At 45.4% G+C, this 16,817-nt stretch overlaps 1 protein-coding gene across 3 annotated transcripts in view; it reads left to right on the top strand.

The window, feature by feature from the left end:
- Positions 1-3,366: 3,366 nt before the first annotated feature.
- The window catches only part of MYH11 (myosin heavy chain 11), a gene marked incomplete at its 5' end in the record, with an annotated part of 109,277 nt that continues 95,826 nt past the window's right edge, over positions 3,367-16,817 (top strand). For all 3 annotated transcript variants that reach the window (XM_082360751.1, XM_082360750.1, XM_082360752.1), the window contains 2 exons: positions 3,367-3,711; positions 11,505-11,661. In XM_082360751.1, coding sequence (XP_082216877.1) covers positions 3,367-3,711; positions 11,505-11,661 — 502 coding nt within the window. The remainder of the gene's footprint in view (positions 3,712-11,504; positions 11,662-16,817) is intronic.

Genomic DNA, 16,817 nt, shown 5'->3' with positions numbered 1-16,817 from the left:
TCCCAGGAGTGGGATTACTGGATCATATGGTAATTCTGTTTTTAGTTTTCTGAGGAACCTCCATACTGTTTTCCATAGTAGCTGTACCAACTTCCATTCCCACCAACAGTGTAGGAGGGTTCAAAAGGGAAAAATCTTTGTGTGGCATAAATAAGTCTACATCTTGAATTTTGGGTGGAATTATAGGATTCTGTTGCCTGGATGCTCTGTAATTTAACAAGGCACTCACTGAAGGCCGTTTGGATTGCTTGCAGGTTTTGCTGTTCCAAATAGCACTGCAATGCACATTTTTATACATCTGTTAGCACTTCTCAGTTTCCTTAAGCTGAATTGCTAGAAATCGAATTGCAGGTCAGGGGGTGTGCATGAATTTTAGGAACTTTCCATCTGTAAGGGCGATGTATGCAGAGGCCTGGACCCTACACTCTTGACAACACTGGATACTATCAGTGGTTTTCATCTTATTCAAGCTATGGGTGAAAAGCAATATCTCACTGCTTCACCTTGTATTTCTTCATTTACTAGTGAGGCTGAACATCTTTTTCTTATGTGGATTGGCTATTTGAAGGTGTTTTTAAAGTATCTATTTTTGTTGATCATAAATTTAATAAAAGTTATAAAGCTATAAGTATGGCAAAAATACGTAATAGAAAGTATGCACATGTTCAGAGTAGCTATTATTCACGATAGAGAAAATGTGGAAGTAACTCAAGTGTCCATCAACAGATGAATGGGTAAACAAAATGTCATATATCCATACAATGGAATATTATTCAGCCTTAAGAAAGGAAGGAAATTCTGATTCATGCTGCAACATGGATGAACCTTGAGGACATTATGCTAAGTGACATACGCCAGTGACAAAAGGACAAATACTGTATGATTCCACTGATACGAGGTTCCTCGAGTAGTGAAATTCATAGGGATAGAAAGTAGAGGGCTTCCCTGGTGGCGCAGTGGTTTAGAATCTGCCTGCCAATGCAGGGGACACGGGTTCGAGCCCTGGTCCGGGAAGATCCCACATGCTGCGGAGCAACTCAGCCCATGCACCACAACTACTGAGCCTGCACTCTAGAGCCCGTGAGCCACAACTACTGAGCCCGTGAGCCACAACTACTGAAGCCCACATGCCTAGAGCCCATGCTCCACAACAAGAGAAGCCACCGCAATAAGAAGCCTGCACACTGCAACGAAGAGTAGCCCTCACTCACCGCAACTAGAGAAAGCCCGCGTGCAGCAACGAAGACCCAACACAGCCAAAAATAAATAAATAAATAATAATAATAACAAAAGACAAATTTTAAAAAAACAAAACAAAACAAAAAAGAAAAGAAAGTAGAATGGTTGTTGCCAGTGGCTGGAGGGAAGAGGCAATGGGGAATTTGTCTTTAATGGGTGTGGAGTCTCAGTTTTGCAAGATGAAAAGAGTTCTGGAGCTGGATGGTAGTGATACTTGCACAACAGTATGAATGTACTTAATGTCACTGAACTTAGTGTCATAAAATGAGTAAGATAGTATACTTATGTATATTTTACCACAATAAAAAATTGGCAAAAAAACCCATAAAAAGTAAAAATCCCTTCATAACTATATTGATAAGTGCATATTTCTCCAGTTATTCTGTCTATATGGATTCTAAATATTTTTAAATAAAATGAGTTATTATACCTACTATTTTACAATATTCCCTATATTTCATTTTTAAACAGTTTTATTGAGATATAATTTAAATACCATACAATTCACCCATTTAAATTGTACAATTGAATGGCCTTTAGCATATTCACAGAATTGTGCATCCATCACTGCAGTACATTCTAGAACATTTTCATTACCCCAAAAAGAAACCCTGCACCCCTTTGCTGTCACCTTCTAATTCTCTCCCAGCTGTTGGCAACCACTAATCTACTTTCTATGTCTATGGATTTGCCTACTCTGGATATTTTGGGTAAGTGGAATCATATAATATGTGGTCCTCTGTGACTAGATTCTTTTACTTAGCATAGTGTTTTCAAGATTCATTAATGCTCAGTGTATATCAGTACCCCATTCCTTTTTATGGCTGAATAATATTCCATTATATGGAGAGGCCACATTTTATTTATCCATTCATCTGTTGATGGACATTTGGGGGGTTTTTTTGACACTTCTTGGCTATTAGAAATAATGCTTCTCTGAACATTCACTTATGAACTTTTGTGTGGAGGTATGTTTTCATTTCTCTTGGGTATATACCCAGGAATGGGATTGTTGGATCATATGATAACTCTCTGTTTAACCATTTGAGGACCCTCCTTTTATTTAAAAAAAAATTTTTTTTAATTTAATTTAATTAATTTATTTATTTATGGCTGTGTTGGGTCTTCGTTTCTGTGCGAGGGCTTTCTCTAGTTGCGGCAAATGGGGGCCACTCTTCATCGCGGTGTGTGGGTCTCTCACTATCGTGGCCTCTCTTGTTGCGGAGCACAGGCTCCAGACACACAGGCTCAGCAATTGTGGCTTATGGGCCTAGTCGCTCTGCAGCATGTGGGATCTTCCCAGACCAGGGCTCAAACCCGTGTCCCCTGCACTGGCAGGCAGATTCTCAACCACTGCGCCACCAGGGAAGCCCCCCTCCTTTTATTTTTACAGTAAACTATAAGACTTGGATATCTTCCTGTGTCAACAGACCTCGACATACTTCTTGCATCTTAACCCCTGGATAGCATTTCATTGTATGAAAATATAATGGTTTATGTACCCATGCCATGTTGATGGACAACAGGCAATGATGGAGATCCTTTTCTTTTTTTTTTTTTTTTAATAAATTTATTTATTTATTTGTTTGTTTTTATTTTTGGCTGCGTTGGGTCTTCTTTGCTGCACGAGCTTTCTCTAGTTGTGGTGAGTGGGGGCTACTGTTTGTTGCGGTGCGCGGGCTTCTCATTGCGGTGGCTTCTCTTGTTGCGGAGCACGGGCTGTAGGCACACAGCCTTCAGTAGTTGTGGCACGTGGGATCAGTAGTTGTGGCTTGCGGGCTCTTGAGCGTAGGCTCAGTAGTTGTGGCACACGGGCTTAGTTGCTCCGCGGCATGTGGGATCTTCCCCGAGCAGGGCTCGAACCCGTGTCCCTTGCATTGGCAGGCAGATTCTTAACCAGTGCGCCACCAAGGAAGCCCCTGGAGATCCTTTTCTGAGGCCTTTGGGTTGTTTCCATTTTTTGACAACATAAACCATCCTGCAGGGAACACCTTTGTGCTCTGTGGAATGTTTCTGCAGACTGCATTCCCAGACATGGTGAGGTGAGGGCTTTACCTGTCTTTAGGGCTTGGTTCCGGTCTAATTCTGACCCTGTGGCCTTATTCCCCAGGGGACCAACCAGGCACCATGGCGCAGAAGGACCAGCTCAGTGATGATGAGAAGTTCCTCTTTGTGGACAAAAACTTCATCAACAACCCAGTGGCCCAGGCTGACTGGGCCGCCAGGAAGCTGGTGTGGGTCCCTTCGGAGAAGCAGGGCTTCGAGGCGGCCAGCATCAAGGAGGAGAAGGGGGATGAGGTGGTCGTGGAGCTAGTGGAGAATGGCAAGAAGGTCACGGTCGGCAAAGATGATATCCAGAAGATGAACCCGCCCAAGTTCTCCAAGGTGGAGGACATGGCAGAGCTGACGTGTCTCAATGAAGCCTCCGTGCTACACAACCTGAGGGAGAGGTACTTCTCAGGACTCATATACGTGAGTATCTTGGGGCAGCCAGTCACTTCTTGCTGGCCTCCTGCACCCCTGAGGGAAGGGAGAGGCTTGGAGATGTCTTCGGGGTGCAGGTTGGGAGGCTGAAGTGTTCACTGAGGGAGGCTGCATGGTGGGATGGAATCGTCCAGACCTGGGTTCCCATTCACCCTGCCCTACCTAGTTCTGTGACATTGAACAGGTTAGTTCACCTCTTGAAGCCTCAGTTTTCCCATCGGCAAAATGAGAACAATCACCCTCCCCACGTAAAGGAGATCCAAAGATTCCATGTGATCCCATAGGCGCTTCGTCAGCGCTCAGCGGATTTCCGTGAAGTAGTTCCCTGCGCTTCCTCCATCTTGGAGATAAAGAAGAGCTCTTAATCTCCTTGGGAAGGCTGGTCCATCCTGGCAGTCAAGTAGGTAGGAGACCTGAGGATCTTGGTGAGGCTTGGTGGAGGCCTTCCCTGTCCCAAATGGGAACGCCTAGACTGACCTGGACTCCTCTGGGTCGACTGTGCAGATCAGAGTGGACTAGACCTGCACTGTCCAATGTGGTAGCCGCCAGCCACACGTGGCTAACTAAACTGAGATGTAAACTAATTAAGCATCAATACTTACAAGTTCACTTCTTCACTTGTACTGGGCTTCATGTTAAGTGCCCAACAACCACCGGTGGCTAGTGGCTGCTGTACACCTGTGACAGCACAGGTATAGAACATTCCCGTCACTGCAGAAAGCTCTGTGGGGCAGTCTGGACAAGATGATGTGTGACTCAGGGGTACAGGTTCCTTGTGGGGTGGGCCAGCTCCCTGGGATATAGAAGGACATGGTAACCCCATTAAGCCAAACTGGTGGGCAGAGGGTCCCCCAGTCCAGCCTTTGTCTATCTTGCCTCTCAGAAAGGGTATGTTAATCCCTTGGGCAAGTTATCTAATTTCTCTGAAATTTTGTTTCCTTCTCTGTAAAATGAACACAAGAATAGTACCAGCCTCATAGACTGGGTTACTCTGAAAAGAAAGCACTTGGCATGCTTCCTGGCATGTTGTAGGCACTCAACATGCTAGGTGTTGTTTTTATTAGTTTTGTTGCTGTTATGGTCATTTTTGTTACTACCAGACAGATGTTCTTGGATTCTTTGCAAACTTATGGAAACAGTCACCTCCATCTTTAGGCCCTCTTGTCCTGCCCTTTGTATTTTACCATGTGAAAATTACAAAACTCCCTTGTCATCTCTAAAAATGTCCTGCAGATTTTTTTCCTAATTAGGAAAATAAGGCACATCCATTCCAGAAGATTTGGAAAATTCAGAAAAGCACAGTAAACACAGAAATCAGTCCTCCCCCAGAGATAACAGCTGATAAGATGTTGGTGCATTCCCGGTGTTTCTTTGTGAGAATAGTGCGTGTTTACATATTGAAAAGCCTGTGCACCTAGGCTGGGGACCTGCTCTTCTTTCTACGTACAAGTCAGTGATGAGCATCCCCATTGCTCATTTATAACCCCAAAATGCCCCTTTATGGGCTTTGTGACCTATCCTATGGATGTACCATAATTAATGATCTATTCTTCTTATGGATAGTTCAGAGGGGGTTACAATGGGTTTTTTTTTTTAAAGAGCCAAGGGGGAAGGGGGGAGCAACTCATAATTCTATAAATGCCTCCTCTTTATCTCATTTAATTAGTACAACATCCACTGAATGAAGTATGCTAGTCTGTAAGATGGGACAAGCATACTTCATTCAGTGGATGTTGTGCTAACTAAAGCCGAGGCTCAGAGTACTAAAGGCTCTCTAAGGATAGTCTAACTAAGATACTCTCTAACTAAGCAGGGAAAGTCCCTTTTATCGATACCACTCCTTGTTTGGAAGCATTATCAACCTGGGGCTGTTGGTACAGAGTGGATATTTCTAAGGACATCAGTCTGCAGGGAACAAGAGGGGAGCTGGGCTCCCATGGGTCTCCTATCCAAGATGAGTCATCTTCATCCAAGGAGGTCAAGGATGGGCCTGGATATGAATCTCGCCTGCTATTCTCTGACACAGATGTTTGAGCCCAAAATAGAAATCAGGAAAAATGAGGGGCTTATGAAGGTCCCAAGACTCAGACTATATTCCGACAGCAGATTAAAAAATGAATCAAATCTTCAAATTCCTGCTATGCTTCTCTGGACAGATTAGATGAAAAGCCTTTCAGTCTTATGACCACGTGTCCACTCCTGTCTCGTTCCTTTCTGGTCAGTTTAATCACTTAAATAGAAACTGTTGTCCGTGACAGAGGAGATAAAGGAGGACAGGGGTGGAGATAGGGGGCACAGCAAGTTATTCACCCGGCGCGTGATAGCGGAAGGCGCAGCCCTTGTTACAGGTGGGTGTCAGGTGATGCTCAGGCAGCTGGCCGTGCCCGACTTTGCCCTTGATAAAGAAGAGCACTTTCCCTTCCATTCTGCAAGGCTCATTTCGAACAAGGCACTTTTGCTTAGGTCCTGGCTGATGTCTTGTCCTCTTGGGTCTAGAAGAGGTAGAAGCCAGAGTGTCCCGTCTCCTAGTCTTAGAGATGCAGGTTCTTGCCTGAGCTGCCGCAGATCATTGATGGCACATGTGGGGCATGCATGTGGCTCTGATTCCTGGTCCAGCACTCTCTTGCTATTTTGGATGTTGTTGTTGGCTGGCTTCTCTCTGCCTGGGATTTTTCATGACTGCTTAGCAGTCGGCTCTGTCCCTGGTGTTGGGCTGGGAGATGGGACAAGGGTTTCAGGCAGAGGGAGCTCAGTGAAGATGTGGGCCTTGCTTGTACTGGCTACTGTCCCAAGTCCCAGCTGTCTGGCGAGAGTGAAGCTCACATCCCACCCTGCACACGAGGTGACCAAGGCAGAGAGGTGCCGAGACTTGCCTGGGGAGGGACCAGATCAGACTCTGGCTTGCCCGTTAAGTGCTCTTGGCTCCCCTGCTTCCCTCTCTGTGGGATGCCGAGAGTCACAGGGCCCAGTCCTCGCCCTGAGGCTGATTGATAATTGAGGGGAGGAAGATAAGGCACACTTGAGCTGGATGCAGATATGTAACATAGAGTCTACAACGATGAATGGATGAAGGAAAGGTGGTAAATACACCGTACAATGTAATAACCCTGCTTTAAAACAGAAGGAAATCCTGCCATTTGTGACAACATGGATGAACCTGGAGGACATTATGCTGAGTGAAATAAGCCAGAGAGAGAGGGGAGAATCCTTCAGGATCCCATTTACATGAGAATCTAAAATAGTCAAACTCAGAGAATCAGAGAGTAGAAGGGTGGTTGCCAGGGTCTGGGGGAGGGGGAAATGGGGAATTTCTTATTTATTTATTTATTTGTGGCTTTTTCTTGTGTCTGTTCACAACTATCTAACCACTCAGACTTAAAACATTTTTTTTGAATAGACAACACATGCAAATAGTAAATAAAATAGTATATAAGGGTATTTTAGAACTTTTCCTTTCATCCCCATTCCTCACCTTCCGGTTCCCCTCCTTAGAGAAACCATGGTCACCAGTTCCTTATGTAGCCTTCCAGCAATCTTTTATACATATAGAGGCAAATATATGTATATTTGTATACATACATATGTATTCCTTTAAAGGGCAGTGTGCCATAATTATTGAGCCAGTCTCCCACTGATGGATATTTAGGTTGTTTCCAGTCTTTTTTGCCCTTTAAAATCAAGGCTGTAGCAGATCACATTCTTGGTGGACCAGGTCTTTCTCTAGGATACATGTTCAGAAAGTCATGACATTGCACTACAACCTGGTAAAGAAAGTATGGTTATCCATTGTTTTATAGATGGGGAAGAAGAGGCTCAGGGGTTTGGCCTCTTGCTCAAGTCACACAGGCAATGAGGGCAAGGCTGAGGTTCAACCAGGCCTCTGTGACTTAAAGCCTGCATCTCTTCCACCTTCCCCCACTGTTCCTCATTTCTGCCGGAGGCCTTGGGAGCTCAGGACTCCACAGCTGACCATATAAAGTGTTAGGGAAAAAGTGGAGTCACTTCCTAATACGGTCACAAGAGGGAAACCCTTGGCCTGCAGCTGGGACCTGCTGTGGCACCGGGCCCTGAGATGCCGGCTGGGACATGGGAGGCGGGGATGTTGAAACCTCTGAACTTGACCAGCTGGAAAGGGGCTCGTGGGGATGGGGAAGCAGAAGCACAGTCAAGTGCAGGTGGGCTGGGTCAGGTGAGACCAACCAAGTTGGAGCAATGGAGACTGAAACTCCAGATTCTGAAGCCCAGCTTCTGTGTGAGGTGTGCTACTGCCTACCTAGTCCTTCCTGTCGGGCCACTGTGCCCCGGAAAGATGTGCTGAACTGGAGAGAGATTCAGATCTGTCTGGAAGCATGGATTAAGTGCTTGCTGTGTACATAGCACCAGGAGGTGTCCTAGGCAAACAGGAGGAAGGTGATATTTCTCCTTCAGAAGCTGATGATGGAGTTGGGAGAGCCATGCCTTCCTTCCTTCCTCCCTCCCTTCTTTCTTTTATTCATTGTATTCAGCAAATATTTACTGAGTGTCTGCTATGTGCCTGGCCCTGTGCTGGGTGCTAGATATACGCTGGTGTGCAGCTTGCAGTCTAGGAGGGACATTTAGACTGAGCCCTGAAAGAGCAGATGGAAATGGCTCTGGGAAGATCAGGGAGAAGTGTTCCAGGGAGAGAGGACATTCCATGTGAAGTTTCCAAGGTGGCAAGGTTTTCATCATCATGAAACAAAGGGAGCACTGGATGGTCACTAACATTTATTGAGCCCCCTATTACATACCAGGTACTGTGCTAAATGCTTCACGAGGGCTATCTCACAGCAAACCAATGAAGGAGCTGCTATTATACCTGCCCATTTTGCAGATGAGGATAACTGAGGCTCAGAGAGGCTAAGAGACTTGCCCAGGGACACACAGCCAAGAAGTAGCAGAATGAGAGCTCCAACAAATCCTTGGTAGTCAATTCTATTCTCTTAACCACTGCCCTTTAGTACCTCCAGGTCCCTGGAGGGGTGGTTAGGGTTGTAAATGACACATTCTGGAAAGGCCATGGCAGTGGCAGTGGGCACGGCCTAAAAGGAGCTGGAGGTGGAGTTGAGGCCTGAAGAGGAGGTAGGGCTTGGTTGGCCTTCATTCAAACCATCGGTCGTTTGTTGGGCACTTACTCCATGGAGGCCCCAAGCTGGGGACCAGGACACAGATGAACAAGACACACAGGCCCTGCCCTGGAACAGCTTTGCCACCTGTTCAACGAATGCCTATTGAGCACCTATTATGTGCGGCCCAGTGCAAGGCCCCGGGTCACAGAGACGAAGGCAGCACTGCCCCTGCTCCAGGGAAGCTTTGTAATTAACTGACCCCTCAGGCATTCATTTAGTAGGCATTTAGTGAGCACCCACTGTATACCTGAGCTGGTTAGCACCTTATCTGTTAAGTCTCAGTGCAGGGAGTACCTCCGCACTGAAGTTTCTCTGAGCACCCCCCATGTAGGTTAGGGCCCTCTCTTCCTTGCTCCCATAATACGCTGGGCTCCATCCCTGTTCTTATGATGTTATTTTTGAATGTCCTTGTCTCCCTTTTGATCTGGGGGCTTTTTGAGGGCAGGAATGATCATTGATTTATTTGTCTCCAGCATCTAACACAGACCTGGTATACAGTAGGTGCTCAATAAGTGGCTGACGGATGTTTCGATAAGCCTTATGTTGACCTCATTCTTGCCCTTTTTGGGGAGTGGTGAGAACCTGGGGGATTACTCCCTCCCTCCCCCACCAGTCCTGTACCTTTTCAGGAACATCATTCTCCCTCCACCCGGGCCCAACTCTCATCACCATTGTCCCTTAGCAAATGGTGCCCTGGAGGGAGGCTCCCACTCTTCAACCAGTTGCCAGCATGACTGAAAGCCCTTTGTGGGCAGGACCTTGTGTGTTTTGTCTTCCAATATAACCGCAGAGCCTTGCACAGTGTCTAGGGCACACACAGAATGAATGAATGAATGAATGAATGAGTAAATGAATGAACAAATGATCTATTGTTTCTGTAGGACAAGGATAGGTCCACAGCCTTATGGACAGTGTCCACTCCTCGGAGTGGGCCAAGTTGGAGCTCAGTGCTGCCAGGGTCTTGCTGGGTGACTTTGGTCAAGTGAAAGTGACTTTGGTCACTGCTCTGAGTGAAACCCAGTGATGGAATATCTGCTCCTCCTCCTTTAGTCACTTCTCGGGGGAGTTGGAGGGAAGACATGCTTCCTGGCCATCAGAGCCTTGGGCAGCACTGATGTTACTGTTTGGAAAAGCAGTTCCTGTGGGACAGGTTGGTGCCTCCCTCCTGGGCTGTGACCTCAGCCCATGGGAGAGCCCAGCGTACAGTAAGGAACAGTAAGAACCAGGACAGCGCCTCCCCCAGGCACAGCACGGCAGGGTGTGCGAGCATCTTCATGCCCCTTCCCCTGTTCTGATCATTTTCACATGCTGCTCTGCGCTTGGTAGGGCAGGACAATTTTTTTTTTTTTTTTTTTTTACATCTTTATTGGAGTATAATTGCTTTACAATGGTGTGTTAGTTTCTGCTTTATAACAAAGTGAATCAGCTATACATATACATATAGGACAATTTTTTAAGATTAATTAATTTATTTTTTTGGCTGTGCCATGTGGCTTGCGGGATCTTAGTTCCCCGGCCAGGGATTGAACCCGGGCCCCGAGCAGTGGAAGCCCCGAGTCCTAACCACTGGACTACCAGGGAATTCCTGACTTTTTTTTTTTAATGGTGATAAAATCCATATAATATGGATTCACCATATTAATCAGTTTAAAGGCAACAATTCAGTGGCAGTAATACACTCACTCACAATGTAGTGCTACTATCACCACTGTCTGGTTCCAGAACATTTTTATAACCCCCCAAAGAAACCCATTCCAGCTAGCAGTCACTCCAATTCCCCCATCTCTGCAGTCCCTGGAAACCAGAGATCTGTTTTCTGTCTCTGTGGATTTGCCTGTTCTGGACATTTCATATAAATGGAACCATGTGATATGTGACCTTCTGTGTCTGACTTCTTTCATTCAGTGTAATGTTTCCAAGGTTCATCTGTGTTGTAACGTGTCAGGACCATGCCTATTTAAGGGCAGCTGTGTTCATCCCCATTTTACAGACAAGGGAGTGTGTGCTTTGTTCATGGTTGAGAGTATGAGCTCTGGGGTTAGCAGTCGCAATTTTAGTTCCGAATTCCCCAGCAGCTGTGTGACCTGGTGACAACCTCACTGGGCCTCAGTTTCCTCATCTGTCAAATGGGCAGCAGGGAAATCAGAGTATCCCTGTCACAGGGTGGATGTGAGGATTAAAGAAGAAGACGGCTGTGAAGTGCTTAGCTCAGTGGCCGGTGCATAGTAGATGCTCTAGAAGTGGTAGATGTTATTTAAGCCCGCGAGGCTCAAGGAGGTGAAGCAACAGTGGTGAGAGTGGAGCTGGGATCTGAACCCAGAACTTATAAACTATAACACAGGTGCCCTAGAAATCCAGTCTTGCCCCTTGCTCCTCTTCCCCTATATCCAGAGTCAATGATGCCAAGAGGTTCCCACTAGGACTCTGAGCCTCAGTTTCCCCATCTCTAAAATGAGACTCTGAGCACATCTGTCTAAGGCTGCCACTGTGAGGATGAAGTGAGAAAATGCACACGGTGGTGCTCAGACAATGCAGGCCGTGGTGGGTGTTCTCATGGCCGGACCCCACAGGCTGCTTGTCCAAGCTCTCGTCCCTGCTGCGTTCTGGAAATAAGATAGATTCTCTGTTTGGCAGACGTACTCAGGCCTCTTCTGCGTGGTGGTGAACCCCTACAAGCAGCTGCCCATCTACTCGGAGAAGATCATCGACATGTACAAGGGCAAGAAGCGGCACGAGATGCCCCCCCACATCTACGCAATCGCCGACACGGCCTACCGGAGCATGCTGCAAGGTGAGCCGCCCGTGGGTGCATGGAGCTCCTCCTCCTCCAGGGAGCCCACCAGGGCTGCTTACAGTCACTCCCCGGGCCCCTCCTGTCCTGCCTGACTGCAGTTCTCACCAAGAATGCAGAGTTTGGCAGGCAGCGCTGGGCCTCAGGAGGGCTGTGACTGAAAAAGGGAAAAAGCAAGCTGAACATCTGTGTTTGCGGCAAGGGAGGGCAGATAGCTTGGGCAAATATGGGCATGGGCCCGCTCTGGCTTCCGCTCCAGAGCTCGCTGTCCCCCCTGGGCTGCCCGAGGCCCTGGGCAGGCCAGCTATCTGGAAAATGGTAGGATGCTCTCACCTGGGAAGGGAAGTGAGTGGGAAACAGCCCTGGGGCTGAGCCAACCAGATGTGGATTTGCAACCAGCTGTCACTCACACCCTGCAGGATCCTGTGCAAATGTCTTTTCATCTCCAGCCTCAGCTTCCTCATCTGTGAAAAGAGAGTGATAGGATCCATCTCTCAGCTTGTGGTGAAGATTGTAAAGCAGGCTTTTCCACACTGAAGACCTTTGCATATTACCTCCATGTTTATGTATTATTATTATTGCTATCATTAATAACTTTTACTGAGGTAGAACATGCATACAGTAGAATGTAAAAAGTGCACAAATTCAGTGTCCAGCCTAAAATTAATTTTTACATGTCTACAGTTGTATAATCACCACCCAGACCAAGATGGGAAATAGTTCCAGAAAGTTCCCTCATGCCTCTTCCCGTAAATGGAATACCTCCTCGTATAAATGGATCTGGTCTTGAGATACAGGAGTTCTGCTCTCCTTACACTTGGGAAAGGGCAACAGAAAAGAGCTTTGGCAGTTTTAAAGCTGTGCACAATTGTTATGTGATTTTTAGGTGTGAATAGTCTAGCGGTTGTAAGCCGGCAACTGGTAGGCTGGATCCAGCCCTCAGATAAGTTTGGTTTGGTCCACATGGAGTTTTAAGGATACCTAAATTAGTTGCCACCTTTTAAAAATTTGGAGATTGTACATAAAAAGCCAGATTTCTAGGTTGTTTTCACAGTATTGGAACGTCTGGCAACATGTGATCCCACCTGTCAGCTGCCCCTGTAGAGGGGGTATGAGTTCTCCAGTTCCCTAGTTCTCACCTGACCTGATGCACTTGTTTGTGTTAACTGCCTGGCCCCTGTGTTTGACTTTGCAACCCCTGGAATATCTTCCTCCAAGAATGTTCTGAGTTGGGAATTGAAAGGAGCCCAGTTCTGGAAGCTCCTGAGGGCAGAGATCCAGGTGTGCCTAGGAGATATAACCCCCCAAGGTAGAGGGGCTCAGGTGTAAGTTCCCCAAGGGTTACTGACAGGGTTAGCCAAACCCCACAGGTGTGACTCAAGCTGGACCACTCCAGACAAGAGACTACCATTACCTCCAAAGGCCAGAGTATGGAGCCTTGCAAAGAGGGTTGTGGAGATACAATCTCAGGTTGTAAAGTGATGACTCTTGGAGTTAGGTATGTGTTTTTGTGAAAAAAAATCCTTTGTGGTCTCCCTTAATGGAAAAGTATGAAATGGTGGTTCACACACCTCTTTGGGAAGCTGAACATCACAAAGTTACAGTGCTTGTATCATTTGGGGTGCTTTTGCTTGCAAGAAACATAGCAACAAATTAAAGTGGCTTAAACAACAGAAATTTATTACCTCACATAGCAAATAGTCTGAAGGTTGATGATTTCAGGCTTAGCTAATTCAGCAGCTCAAAACTAGGCTTTTTTGGGATTTTCTTGGCTACTTCCTCATGGTCACAAGATGGCAGCCATAGCTCCAGACATCACATCCTCATGTGATAATATCCAAAAGCATGAAGGACGTGGAGGGTTAGGTTTTTTTCCTATGTCTCTTTTTTTATCAGAGAGGAAAACCTTTTCCAGAAGCTTCTCAGCAGGCATCCCTTATGCCTGATTGGCTAAAACTTGGTCACATGCCAACCTCTAAACCAATCATTGGCAAAGAGACTGGAACATTTATGATTGGTTTGGACTATTCCTGGTTCTTTCCTGGAGCTGAGGGAGCTCCCACTAAGCACATTTTATCTGAATACCAGAATGAAAGAAAATTTCGTTAGCAAAGAGGAAGGGTGGAGTGACAGTGAAGCACTGCCATAGTGCTCTTAAAATATATATGTGTAACTTTAAAAAAAACTTGAATCTTATATACTGATTCTAGAAAAAGTAAAACATATATTTAAGCAAAAGAGAATATACCAGCACCCATAATTCTGTCACCCAGAGATCACCACCATTAACATTTTGCTATGAAACCTTTCATACACTAACTGAGCTGGATGGCATGAAATGAAGGATGTTTTGACTATCTGAAAATAATTGGTTCCAGAAAAAAATCACTTAAAACAGGCACTGTAGATTAAGGGGGAAGGGGGCTTGACGGGCTTGAAAAATGACACTGCAAATTATGAACACAGGCTTATTTATTTTACAAGTAATAGGAATTTGGTGGTAATTTCAACTAGATGCTAATTCTTAGATTGAGTATAAAATTAGTTTATTTTTTTACCTTAACTTTTTTTTGGACAGAACCATGTGAGAGCATAAGACACCATTCTTCATGTCATGCTTGATTTCTGCAGTGTAGGGTAAGAGGATAATTTTTGCAGACTCATTGGAGAGATCACCACTTTTTGCCAAGGGCTTTTACTTATCTGACGTTTAGCACAGTGCCTCAAAGCCCCTGTTATGTTACCTTTCCTGATGACTCTCTGATATTTGGTTGTGAATTGATCTGACTTTCTGTGGCCTTTCAGAGGGCATGGACATGTGACATTGCACCTTCAGGGAAATCAACAGTTTTGCAGAGCTGCCACTTTGTTGTGTTTGTATCAAGACAATGGATGTTGACACCCAATAGTTGGCAAGATGAAGCCTTTGAGTCTGAGAGCAACAGTGATGCAGACCAGAGAAAGATGTTTCAGTGGGGTCTGATTTCCTAAATAGTCGTCTCATTGAAGAATATTTTTGTGTTGTGATAACTTTCATCTCCCTAGACAACTTTCCATCCATGGGGCAATGTTATACTCTATACCGGGACCCCTGGGGCTGATAACATTTCATTCGTTTTAGGCTCTATATTTTAACACAGAATTATATAGTGAAATATAAAATTACTTAGAAATTTCAGGGTCTTCCCTGGTGGCGCAGTGGTTAAGAATCCGCCTGCCAATGCAGGGGACACAGGTTCATTCCCTGGTCCGGGAAGATCCCACATGCCACGGAGCAACTAAGCCCGTGCACCACAACTACTGAGCCTGCGCTCTAGAGCCCGTACCCCCGCTCGCCGCAACTAGAGAAAGCCCGCGCACAGCAACGAGGACCCAACGCAGCCAAAAATAAATAAATTAATTAATTAATTTAAAAAAATAAAATTACTTTGAAATTTCAAACCTCAAGAGAAAATGACAGCCATGAGCACACAGAACCATAAAAGATAAGCTCTTTTTAGATTAAATGTTAATCAACAGCTGCTACGTATGTATTCCTTTTGGCTTTACCTGGCGCTTCCTGGCAAATTAGTGATAATAGACTCCAATGGAAAAAAATCCCTCCCCCCCCAAGAAAAAATCAAGGAGAAAAGTATAGGCTTGGGAAAAATAATTTTTTTTCTCTAGAAAGTGGGAATTTGGTTTTTGTGAAGGAACATGTGGGCCCGGTTTGTGACTCTGTTGGTGAATGTTGCTATCCCAGGCTGTATAGTCATTCGGCTTGAATCATGCTGAACTTTCCATCTTGGAGGCGTCAAGCTAGCAGCTGTGGCTTCCTCCTCAAGTCCTCTGTGGAACAGGATGGAGTGTGAAGAGGTGGGGTTGGGAAGGGGTGGAGAACACGTTCACTGAATACAGAATGAAATGTTTAAAATATGTGACGTAGACGCTTAAGTTCCCGAGGACCCCTAAACTCCATAAAACCCACAAACTCCATCCTTGTCTGCCTGCTCATCACTGAATCTCTGGCGTGTTTGCTGGTGACTGGCGTGGAGTAGCTGCTCCGTTAATATTTGTGATGAATGAAGGAAGAACTCTCAGAGCTGTTTAAAGAAAAGAACCGACCAGGGTCAGGATGGGGGGGGGGGGTTGTCCGAGAGGGGTGGGGAGTTACAAGCCTTGATGGCTTACTAAGAGGGGAAAGGGGAGCTGGGGTGGCGTTCTGGCTGAGAATAGTAACAGGGGAGTTGGGAATATGGGAGGGGATTTCTAAGACATAATTCACTGACTACCCCCTCCCCAAAGGAAGCCAAGCCCCTGGGAAGAAGAGGATGGGAGAAGTAGGCATTTAAAGGTGCAGCTTGTATATGTGTATGTGTACATGATGTGGTGTTTACTTTTTACATTTCTCAATTTTTTTCTTTTTTTTGGAGAGATGATAGATTCAAATTCAAAAGCTGAAAGTTCTCACTCTCAACCCTTGTGCACTAGACGCCTAATTTGCATCCCCAGAGATAACCATGGTTTCTAGTTTATTAGATATTCTCCTAGAGATATTTTCTGCACATGTGTGCAGATACATATCTATTTCCCTCTCCCCGAGATTTCCCCACAAATAGTAACATTCCATATGCACCGTTCTATAGGCTGCTAGAGTATTACATGCCTAAAGGGATTCCTTGTTCTTTTTTTCCATTTTTAGTTTTTATTTTTAGTGAAGGTATATGTGAAGATGATTCAGAGTCAATTCCTCAAGGCTTATTAAGAAAAATAGCCCTCCTTTGTTGCTTCTCTAATTTCCCCTTCTCCAGGGGTAACCATTATCAACCCTTTAACTGATTTTTGGATAGTTACCTCTGTAATCACTAAAAAACTTGAGTATATTGCTCATATCTTAATTTTTCCCCTGTTTTAGTCAACAGCCTATTGACTTTTCATCATGGAACATGAGGATTTAGCTCAGTCACCCCTTTGCTTTGCACCTCCTGTCTTCTCCCAGCACACATGCATGCGCGCCCCATCTCATAGAATCCCAACATAGTTTTGTATTAACTTTGATGAAAACTGTATTCAGAGTTTACATTATTATGACTGTGTAGATGCTATTCACAGCTGAGCTCTGCACTGTCTTGTGATTGCTTTTCCGGTACAATTATTCTTTTCCCTGGAGTTAGTAA

This window comes from Balaenoptera borealis (genome assembly GCF_965194805.1).
Source record: "Balaenoptera borealis genome assembly, chromosome: 16".
Taxonomy (NCBI): Eukaryota; Metazoa; Chordata; class Mammalia; order Artiodactyla; family Balaenopteridae; genus Balaenoptera; species Balaenoptera borealis.
The sequence above is the reverse complement of the archived record's forward strand: the minus strand, read 5'-3'. Positions and strand labels throughout refer to the sequence as shown.